Here is an 11,128-nt window from a genome sequence, read left to right as displayed (position 1 = left end):
ACTACAACAGTTCAAAATCAGGACTACTGAGGACTTAACCAAGACAGAACCAGAATCAGAACTAGATGATAGCAGCACTAAAAATCATCATAGACCTGCACTACACTTATTGTTTAATTCTACCAAAGTACAATATTTAGATTGAGAAAAGTTTATATAATTATTTAGCCTTGTTGTGCAAACAAGCTGCAGAACTTAATAAATATAGAATTTGAAAAATAACAAACCTAAAAAGAAACACTAGGTACGAGATACATGAGGACCTGTGATACGCTGATACTTCTGGTAAACAACCATGTGACTGACATGTGTGTCTCACCTGCTCTTGTTCATCTGTTCTGTCCTCATTCTCCTCTCTCTTCCTCTCTGCTCCCCTCTCTCTCTCTCTGTTCCTCTCCCTCTCTGCTCCTCTCTCTCCCTCTTTGTGCTGACAATCATCAAATATACAGTTGAAACCAGATATTTACCCTTCAGATAAAAACAATTTTTTAATTGTATGATCAAATTAGACTAAATGTTTATTTTTTTAGATAAATATAAAAAACATATTTGTTAACTTTAAGAGTAAAGAGATAAACTGTCTGTATTTCTTAATTGTAAATGGCACCAAATTGTATTCAAACTGAGCCATACTTATGGAGCTCCACAGTTCTGTTCCTGGTGTTTTGTTGACATCTCTTGATGTTCCCATGTCAAAGAAACAGGCTCTGTGTTTTGCCTTATATGCATCCACAGCTGTGCCACCAGTTTACTCACATGGACTCTACGAACCTATCAGAAGCTTCTTCAGCTCAGAATGGAATCGTCTGGAGTTTTCTTACTAATTAACAATAAACTTAGTGTACATGTACTCCTACATTTGATGAAAGTGATTAAAAAACAGAAAGCTCTGTCTCTCTTTATTCTGACATTTAACTAATTCAAAATATATTTCAATATTTATCTAAAATAAAAGTTTACTCTAAATTGATGTTGTACAGTAAAAATGTTTTCTCCCTAAAGTGTAAATATCTGGTTACAAATGTGACTATCCTGCTGTGTACTGAAACCCCTCTTGTTTTGCATAGAAATATACTGAACAACATACAAAGCACAATATATAAAATAACATTTACCTGAGTTTTTTCTTTGAAAGAAGCCTCTAATGTCCATTCTTATCTTTCAGTACATAACTGAAACCGATTTAGTCGGGGAGGGTAAGAACTGAGAATATGAAATAAACACACGTAAGCTAAGACTCTCTAAAGAAATAGCATTTGTTTGGCTTTTCATTTCGCCATTTGTTGATTCACTTGAAGAGCGAGTAACGTAATATTGGTCAAGTGATCAGTTTGATATCAATCTTTCGTGATGCACCGTCATATTTACATTATTTGTACGGTACGAATGATTTGCTTTGGTACCTGGTCAAACTTAAGCTCTCCTTAGTATGGCTGGCTCCGTTTCTCCAACAGCGCACTCACAGGCAGCAGCTGCCCCGCCCCCTCGCTCAGTCGCTGGCTGTCTCCCAATTCAGGGTCTGCAGCCTTAAAGTACGCAGCCTCAACGATCCTCAAGGGCCGCGTACTCAAAGACCGCTCAGGCCGGAAGTGCGAGGCTTGTGTAATGGGCCGGTCTAGCCTCCGTTGCGCTGATACTGTTGTTTGTCAATAAAGTTTTTTTTTTTAAAAAGCCTCCATTGCGGTGCCCAGGTAGCCTAGCAACCATGATACTAACAGCTGGAAACGTGTCATACAGCTGTGTTTGACAGAGATGAAGGAGAAAATCTTTTGTTCATTTGTTTGTTTCTACATGAGCTTTGATCATTCTCTGTGAGATTAAGCTCAGCTATTGGACGGCGTATATTTTAAAGTAAAGGCTTTAAAACCAAGTTAGTACAAACGTCACTGATGTCACATAACTTTGCCGACATGTGGCCAACAGTAATGTTTAATGTTCTTCGTTATTAAACATTTGCACATAAATAAGTGACGTCATATTCAGTACTTAAAGTTCACTCTTCGGCCGCCCCTCATCCACCGTTTTTTTTCTGCAAATTTATCCACACCCACCGCCACGCTAGGCATTCTGGGATATGTTGGGCCACGAAGTCTACACTGCCACATCCTTAAAATTCAGGGAAATGAAGGACGCATTTGAGGGCCGCATTTCGAGCAGCCTTTGAATTGGGACAGCCTTCGTCGCGCCGCTGTGACGTAATTGGCCTTGAAGTCCATACTTTAAGGCTGCAGACCCTGAATTGGGAGACAGCCGCTTAGTGCCTGAGCTCGGATCATACCAATATCAGGGGGGATTCACGCACAGTCGTAAATTCCCACAGTGTGCACTATGTGCTTCGAATATTGTGTGTACTTTTTGTTTTATACAGTTGTCAGCCAGACATCTAACTATGAAAAAATTACACTCCAAAAGACCCCGGGCTTCTGACAAAACAACCCGGGCTTAAGCCCAGTAAGCCACCCCCACGTCCGCCCCTGTTCAGCACAGAAATGAAGCCCAACAATCATGTTTTACAGTGCCGTGGTCTCAGCCTCAGATACTCAACTGAAGTGATGTCATGACAAAAATGAATGACCAACAAAACATTTTTCTCCTTCATTTCTGTCAAACAATGCTGTATGTAACGTGTCTCGCGGTTAGTATCATGGTTGCTAGGCAACCTGAACAGCAGGACGAAGCGTATACCGTCCCATTTCACAAGCCTCTCACTTCCGCACTTCTCGTACTTGTAGTACGCGTAGTGCGCGTACTTCAAGCGTGCAGTCTCTTAATTGGGACACAGCCTCTGACTGAGGAGAGCCAGCAGGCGTCTCACCTGTGCCTGCAGACCACAGGTGTGTTCACCTTTCAGCATAAAGTTCTTGCTGTGTCTCAATACACTGATCGGGTTCATTGATGATGTCATCAGTGTGTGACAATATCAAAACTGTTAGGCTGACGAAGACATTTTTCACGTGTGGCCAAAGGTGGAGCCAGCTGTTCCAGGAGGATGCAGTCACTGTGAGGCATGAAATAAAAACATTGAACCTCATTTTAATCCGTTTTTGTCTCATTTCTAAGAGTTTGATCATTCCAGACTTTACTTTATTTTGAAATGTCGGGATGTGTTGCTCATGAAAGAAACAATTTTTTCTCCAACTTTATTTCAACAGAATCTTCAACAAAAAGCAGAAAACTGCACGATGTAAAATTGTAGTGCAAAATTATGATACAGTGGAAGAGTATGTACAAATAAATAGGACAGAAATGCAGATTCAAACAGGGAAAGGCGAGAGACACCGTGAGATTATTAATGGTTTTAAAGCTTTCTTGTTGTAAGAGGAACAAATTGTTCCGATTCTGTCCTGAGAGTGGAGAAGTCACATTTATGGATGTGGAGTTTGATTAATGAGAGTCTCTCACTAAAGTCTAAACCAAAATACGTTTTGGTAGAAAAGATTTTGATAAGATGCTGTTAGAGATGAACGTAGTGACATGATTCCATAACAACTGAGTAAAGGTGAATTTTCCAAATAAAATCTCTTCACTTTGTTACTGACCTTTATCCAGTCTGCGTCCTCGACAAACTGAGACCAGAAAGAAACCGACTGAGGAGCAGAGGTCAGAGACGTAGAGCGTTAATTAAGTAGTTAGTTAACGAATGGATCAAAATTATAGATGAAATACAAACTATGGAAGAATTGACCTACAGAATAAGGACTCAGGAAGATCAATACCATAAAAAGTGGGAGAAATGGACTGAGTACATAAACCCAACAGGATAAAGACCAACACACTGATAATGAGAAATGATCAAACTGTAGAAACAAGGAGATCCAACATGGGTTTGTTTTGTTATCCTACCTGTTGTATTTATCTTTTTGTTGTTGTTGTTTTGTTTTGTTGTTACCCCCCTGTATAATGTTTAAAGAAAACAATAAAAAGAAAGTAAAAAAAATAAATTCAGTTGAGTTGAAAAGATACCAAACAAGGCAATGGGGGAAAAATAAAATGAAACAATCTGAGGGTGAAATACAAACGTAAACTCAAAGGAGTCACAAATGTCCGGTTGTATTTCAGACCTCAGGGTTCATCCAACAAATCATGAAAAATGAGGTTTACATGTTTGTTCATGACGGTGCAGATTTCTGACATTTTGTGTAATTTAAGCTGCAACAATGTGACTGTTTTCTAACAAAAACAGTGAAACTTAAGTTAGACTTGTGTTTGTAAATGAAGCGCCCCATGTTGTGTAGCTTTCTGGAGTTTATACTTATTGGGCTACATATTTATTTATCATACAGGCTATACAGTACATAGCATCAAAACTCACATGTTTTATGTAACTAAAGTGTGTAATCATGTGGGCTACAGACAATAATTAAGTTATCGACTATATTTATATGAAAAACGTGCATACTTACTGCATTTGAATCATGTAACCGTATGTAACCATGAGTGTTTGGGGGGGGGGCTTCGACTTTGCCACCCTAAGAAAATCTCTCTAGATCCGCCCCTGGGCTGTAACATCTATCCGTGCGTTTGTCAGTTTTTACTTCTTTTGTCTTTTTTTTTTTTGGGCCGTCAGCTGACCCGTTGAAGTGGGCGTGGTTCTAACCGGAAGCTGACCTTTTTAAACCGGAAGCTGAGCTGTCGGTTGTGTTTTGGAAGTTGGTGGTCACGTGAGCTTCCGTCGTCATTGGGAGAGTGAGTCCAGACATGGCGGCGGAGCCTGCGTTCAAGGTAAAACATGATCGCGTTTCCGGGATTCTGCCGCGGAGGCCGGAGCTCCGCGGCGGGGAGAAGAGAGCTCCGTCCTGTCGGGCCGGGAGCTCTGTCCTCCGGCTCTGCGCCGCCGCTGCTCGGATAGCCACTGAGCTCACCGACCGCAGCTGCCTCGGGAGGCGGCTATCCGCCGGCCTCTGTCCGCCTCTCCGGCCCGGACGCTGTCTGCGGTCGGCGTAGGGCTGAGGGTCGGGGCTCTCAGGGGACAGGCTGGGTTAAGCTAGCGTGCAGTGGTCCCTGGGCGGACCGGTGAACCTCAGCAGACCGCTTCAAGTTTGCGTGATTGATCTCAGGGGAACCTGATTGATTTGTTTTGATTAGTATTGATCAGTGGTTTTATCTGAAGCTCTGATTGCGGGTGGCACAGGTGTGAACAGGTGTGCCACCTTCTCGCTGTATCGCAGGTTATTTTTCCCACAATGCCCTGAGTCCTCAGACGTCATGTGATGTGATCAGACTTCCTGCCTGCTGTATTGATCCTTCAGCTGACCTCACTGTGACTCTGCTCCACAGGTGATATTTGAACACGAGGGAGTCTTCCTCCATCCCAGCAGTGATGAGGAGATCGAGCCAGACTTCCTGGTTTCAGGAACCCTCCGGATCCTTGAAAAGGTAACAGTCCCGACACACTCTGGTATCGATTAGTCAGCCTGGTCATCGATTAAGTATCAGAATGTCTCTGCGATGGAACGACTTGAAGAGAAAAACATCCTCACACACCAGCAGCATGTTTGATACCAGGGTGATAACCTGATTGCTTAATCAAAGACCTGTTAAACTGCACATGATTGGCTGGAATAAAGCTCCGGTTTGTCACTGTTATTGATTGTTTATAGATCTATGCGATCGGAACAGAAGCGCTCTTTCTTCCTGAACGCTCCTGTGATTTGTTTGATTGATCGATGAAGTAATGTGTCAATGTGTGTCCTCGCCGTCAGGACGCCGAGATCGTGGTGGAGTATAGACCTCTGGAGGACGGCGTCGACCCCTCAAACATGCTCTGTGCTGGGAAGGTTTGTCCAAATACTCCCACTCAGTAGAGTTCAACTTTATTGACTCAAATTGAGTATCAACAAACCGAATTTCCTGATTTGATTACATTCAAACTTCAAAGTTTCCAAGAACAGATTTTTAAACAAACCAAAAAAAACATAAAAATTCATGTAAAGGTGATTTAAGAGTGTGTGTGCGCAGGACTCGAGCTCGGTGGTGGAGTGGGCTCAGTGTCCAGGGGACCGTCCACAGTCTCAGCAGCTGTTGGAGGCTCAGCTGAGCTACGAGACAGAGTGGGACATGGTGAACGCCGTGTCGTTCAGGAAGAGGCGGAGCTCCAACATGGAGGGTGAGCGGCTGCTTTAACCTGCTCGGCATGTTGGAATCACGTGACTCAGCTTCAGAGGCGATGAGGAATTTTAATGCTGTCGACTGCAGCCTAGCCTCGAGCTGCCGGGCTGCATCTGCAGGTCGTGAAGACTCTCAGCAGCCTGAGCCAGACGGGTGCATCGGCTGATCTGAGCTTTTATTTTGAAATCCCTGTTTTTTCTAATCCCTGCTTCCTGTCTCCAGGTTCTCTCAACAGCAGCCACGAGAGGAGCCGCTTGGCCTTCGCCTTCAGTGTCAGTGACCTCCGCTCCGTCACGGTGAGGGAGGAGGGCTGGACCTTCATCATCCTGCAGCTGAAGGACTCCTCCACCCCGCTGCCACATCTGCACTTCCACCAGGGTGGCAGCAGAGCGTTCCTGGACAGCCTGAGGAGGTTCGCTCTGCTCACAGAGTGAGTCCAGCGGTTGATGTTAAGCTCTGACCCCGCCCTCCACCTCAAGGAGGGCTGTTTTTTTTTTTGTTTTTTTTTGTTTTTTGTTTTGTTTTGTTTGGGGGGGGGGGGGGGGCTGGTCAGGTTCACATACAGATCAAGTTATTGGTGTTTGTGTCACAGACAGTTTATTCAAGTTACTCTCAGTCAGGAAGACATATAAATGTTACTCCACCTTGGGGTGGGGGCTGCGGGGGGATTTGGCGCCGGCGCCGCTCTCTCGGGTCATTTATATGCTAATGGCTGATTTCCACAGGCGTGCGGCAGCGTTCCCGTCCCTCTGATCCAAATATCGGGTGAGGCGGGGGCAGATAGCTGTTATTAAAGTTCTTATCAGGCTTCATAATGACGTCCCGCCCACGTGCTGCCTGCTGATTGGCTGATAGAATCTGTACACCCCAAAGAGACGAGCGCTTCCTCTGATGTCTGATTTGCCGCTCGCGCCGTGAATAATAAGCACCCGTTTGTTATCAGAAGGCCGGCGTTGATCCTGTGAGCTGTTACTGAGGTCACATGTTTCCTGTTTGCAGGTCTCCCAGCGACCACACGTGCCTGCTGGTCAGCACGCCAAACAAAGCTCTGTCGCAGTCCTTCGAGAACCTTCTGGACGACAACAACTTCGGCCTGGTTCACGTAAGAAGTTTAACCATCTCTCACTGCCAGCTGTTAGGCTCAAACATCTGGATTCGCATGCACAAACATGCACGCACACGCGCGCACACGGGGGTGCAACTATAGATTATTTGGTCGTCGATTAACCTGTCTGATTTCTCTTCGATTATTTGTGTGCTGAGTGCAGTCTGGGCAGGTGATGCAGCGATGCTGCCCCCACAGCTTCCTGTGGTGTACTGCAGGTACAAAAACACATTTATGAGGTTTTAGCATGCGACGTGTCAACGTCATGGAGTGCGGCGACGTGCGCACAGGGACTCTGTCGCACGGAAACATGCTGCACATAAAAGTGTGAGCATCACATGGTCCTCATAGTGAGTGAGGGGTTCAGCAGCTGTTACCATGGTGATTTAAACGGACACATTAACGTGTGATCTTCACGCAGATGTTTCTGTGGAAGCTGCTGTGCATCAGCGCATTTATTTCAAACTAAATAAATCTGTGTGTTGGTTTTGTGAGCGAGGTCGCTGCGGTGGGCTGTTGGCTGCTCTGGTTTCACACGTAGAATTCTGTCTGTGAAAACACGTCGTAGGATTTATTTTCAGATGACGTTTGGAGTCGTGCGCTCCATCTTGTTCCGGCGTCCGTCGGCTGATGAGCTCTGCGTTTGTCTCCTGCAGAAGTTCAAGCGGGACCCGTACGTCACCACGCTCGGCGGCTTCTCCAAAGTCACAAACTACTTATTCGACGCGCTGCGGGGGATGGAGGAGCAGCAACAGCGCCCCCCAGAGGAGGTGGCCGACCTGCTGGGCGAGGTCATCCCGGGGCTGGAGATCAACCAGCAGGAAGAGCCGGGCTTCGAGGTCATCACCAGGGTGAGGGGTCTAATGTGATTGGCTGTTAGGCAGACGCGTGGCAGCGGGTGTGTCAGCCGTGTGATGCTCTTTGCTCACCTTTGACCCCGTCAGATCGACCTGGGCACGAGGCCCGAGGTGAGCAGGAAGTCGCCGCTGACTGCAGACGACTGGGCGCGACACCAGGATGCAGACGGGAGGATGAAGGATGTCCCAGACCTGAAACACGCCGTCTTCAAGGGGGTACGTACGTGTCTGTGGGTGTGTCCAGCTCTGAACCAATCAGCTGACGTGATTCTTAGCAGCATCACTCATTTATTCAGTTTTGGGCTGTTTGATCTTCACTTTGGTTTTTATGCCTGAGTTTACTGTAAAGCACTCGTTGGTGTTTTGACCTGTGACACTGATTGAAACGAGCAGAGACCACGCCCTGACGCGTCTGTGTCGTCTGCAGGGTCTGTGCCACGCCCTCAGGAAGGAGGCCTGGAAGTTCCTGCTGGGGTATTATCCCTGGGAGAGCACGCACGAGGAGAGGAAGACCCTGCAGAGAGAGAAAACGTACACACACACACACACACACACACACACACACACCTGATTACCCTGACTGGTGTGTATATCATGTTAACATGAGGGGTGTGTGTGTGTGTGTGTGTGTCAGTGATGAATACTTCAGGATGAAGCTGCAGTGGAAATCTGTGAGTGAGGAGCAGGAGAGGAGGAACTCCAGACTGAGAGACTACCGCAGTCTGATCGGTGAGCAGCACCTCGGCTCAGGCCTTGTTTGGTTATTTGGGCGGGGCTCCTGATGGAGAGCAGTCCAGTGTAGCGGGTGGATGACGTCACATTTGAAGGTGTTTGTGATGTTTGATGTGCCAAAGAATCAGAAGCATTGATGAGCGATTGATTCTTGCTCTGATGCTGGAGATGATGTCAGCGTGGAGTCGGGTGCAGCAGGTGGGTGAGATCGTAACACTGTCGCCGGGATCAGATCTGAGGCGTTACCTGTAAAGTTAAAGGAGTTTTTACGTGTGAAATACTGCAGTACGGGGAGTGAACGCAGTACTTCAGTGAGGTACTCGAGTGAATGCTCAGTTACTGCCGCGGTGAGGTGGAGGGAGAGCTGCGGGAGTTGAGCAACGACCGCTTTGGTCTTCTGAGTTGGGTGGTACAGCTTGCCGTGAGGGGGTAAAGGTCAAAGGTCATGTGACGTATGTGTCTGCGCTCTCAGAGAAGGACGTGAACCGAACAGACCGAACGAACCGCTTCTACGAGGGCATCGACAACCCGGGCCTGGTCCTGCTGCACGACATCCTCATGACCTACTGCATGTACGACTTCGACCTGGGTGAGCGAACGCTTTGCCTCCGCAGGTACGGCGCCGCTTCCCGTTTCCTGGTCGTGACAGGAAGCTCTCTGTGTTGCAGGTTACGTTCAGGGCATGAGCGACCTGCTGTCGCCCATCCTCTACGTCATGGAGAATGAGGTCGAGGCTTTCTGGTGCTTCGTGGCCTTCATGGACCAGATGGTGAGTCTGATCTTTGCTCTGACAGCTCGGACGTTTAACCGCGTGCTGATTTACCGCCGTGTGTCCTGCAGCACGAGAACTTTGAGGAGCAGATGCAGGGCATGAAGACTCAGCTGATCCAGCTCAGCTCGCTGCTCAGGCTGCTCGACCTTGCCTTCTGGAACTACCTCGGTACGCCGCCTGCAGCTGTGCGTGTGTGTTTGCTGTGAATAGCGGCGGCTCTGAATGACTCCGCCCCCTCTGTCTGTGTCTCAGAGTCTCAGGATTCAGGATACCTGTATTTCTGCTTCCGCTGGCTGCTCATCAGGTTCAAGAGGGAACTGAGCTTCGTGGACGTGCTGCGGCTCTGGGAGGTTGGTGTCCTCCTGCGGGGTCGGAGGTGCTGACAGGTGTCGTTCTTCCTGTGGTCTCACGTGTGGTTCATCCTCAGGTGATGTGGACCGGGCTGCCCTGTGAGAACTTTCACCTGCTGGTGTGCTGCGCCATCCTGGACTCAGAGAAGCAGAAGATCATGGAGGAGAACTACGGCTTCAACGAGATCCTGAAGGTGAGCATCGCCCCAAAGCTGCCCGGAGATCTGTGCACACCTGAGATTGTTCACCGACCTGTGTGTTTCAGCACATCAACGAGCTCTCCATGAAGCTGGACATCGAGGAGATCCTGCAGAAAGCTGAGGGCATCTGTCTGCAGATCAGGAGCTGCAAGGTGAGTGCAGGGAGCGTCTTCTGTCATGGTACGTCCATCTGACCCCTCACCCTGACCTGTCTGCTCCTCCTCAGGACCTCCCTCGCCCTGTCGCCACCATCTTGGGCTTTGACGTCGAGTCTCGCCGTGCAGGCTCGACCGATTGCGGCTCGGCGGCGACTTCCGGAGCAGCTCGGCGGGAGGTTGGCGTCTCCAACGGACACTCGAGAGAAAGCAGCTGCGAGCAGAGTGGCAGAGGGGCCTTTGTATCGTAGTGAAGAGTGGAGATGGACTGTGTGTGGGCGGGGTGAATCTGTGGCCCCGCCTCACTGGAGGAGGGTGTGTGTGTGTGTGTGTGTGTGTGTGTGTGTGTGTGTGTGTGTGTGTGTGTGTGTGTGTAAAGAGATTATTAAGAATCTTATTTTTGTAATTTCTTGTATCGTGCGGCTCTAATCGGGCATTCCTCCACTCTGAAGCCTCATTCATCCTGATGAAGAGGAGGTGGAGCCAACCAGTGACTGAGCAATCATTCACCTGTTGGCTCCGCCTCCTGAGTGTTACAGATATGTTAAAGATAGGGTTAGGGTGGAGCAGTTGTCTGGCTGTAGTTTGAATGAATGAGGCTTCAGATCCAGGAAGTTCTGCCAACAAGAGCCCTGATTGGCCATGCAGTGACAGAGGGAGGAGCTCTTTCTGTTGACAGGAGGTGCCTGTGTTCCTCTTCCTGTTGGCGCTCTGACGTTTTTCTCTGTACTGAGATCAGATTAAAGACTCCACGTCATCAGCTTCTGTCACCATGACGACGGCGAACAAACCAAAGAAATAAAGTTTGTTTCCTGCAGCGTGAAACCGTCTCAGCTGTGACATCTGGAT

At 47.8% G+C, this 11,128-nt stretch overlaps 1 protein-coding gene across 1 annotated transcript; it reads left to right on the top strand.

Moving 5' to 3' along the window:
- The first annotated feature begins 4,578 nt into the window (after positions 1–4,578).
- Positions 4,579–11,104, top strand: tbc1d15 (TBC1 domain family, member 15). The gene is made up of 17 exons (XM_004571540.5): positions 4,579–4,722; positions 5,278–5,376; positions 5,703–5,777; positions 5,959–6,106; positions 6,331–6,538; positions 7,108–7,210; positions 7,870–8,064; positions 8,158–8,286; positions 8,498–8,601; positions 8,705–8,799; positions 9,275–9,391; positions 9,471–9,571; positions 9,643–9,742; positions 9,827–9,924; positions 10,002–10,118; positions 10,190–10,276; positions 10,351–11,104. Exons 1-17 carry the CDS (start codon positions 4,699–4,701, stop codon positions 10,528–10,530), a joined length of 1,980 nt encoding a protein of 659 aa, XP_004571597.1. The 5' UTR covers positions 4,579–4,698; the 3' UTR covers positions 10,531–11,104.
- Positions 11,105–11,128: the final 24 nt, after the last annotated feature.

Source organism: Maylandia zebra, linkage group LG7, assembly GCF_041146795.1.
Source record: "Maylandia zebra isolate NMK-2024a linkage group LG7, Mzebra_GT3a, whole genome shotgun sequence".
In the NCBI taxonomy this organism is placed as follows: Eukaryota; Metazoa; Chordata; class Actinopteri; order Cichliformes; family Cichlidae; genus Maylandia; species Maylandia zebra.
This window is presented reverse-complemented; position numbering and strand designations above follow the sequence as displayed.

Bases quoted from the DNA above. Each gene is read 5' to 3' on its own strand.
- tbc1d15 (XM_004571540.5), top strand. From the start codon at position 4,699: ATGGCGGCGGAGCCTGCGTTCAAG. The intron at 6,539-7,107 runs GTGAGTCCAGCG...TCCTGTTTGCAG, and splicing joins AGGTTCGCTCTGCTCACAGA to GTCTCCCAGCGACCACACGT. The intron at 10,119-10,189 runs GTGAGCATCGCC...TGTGTGTTTCAG, and splicing joins GCTTCAACGAGATCCTGAAG to CACATCAACGAGCTCTCCAT.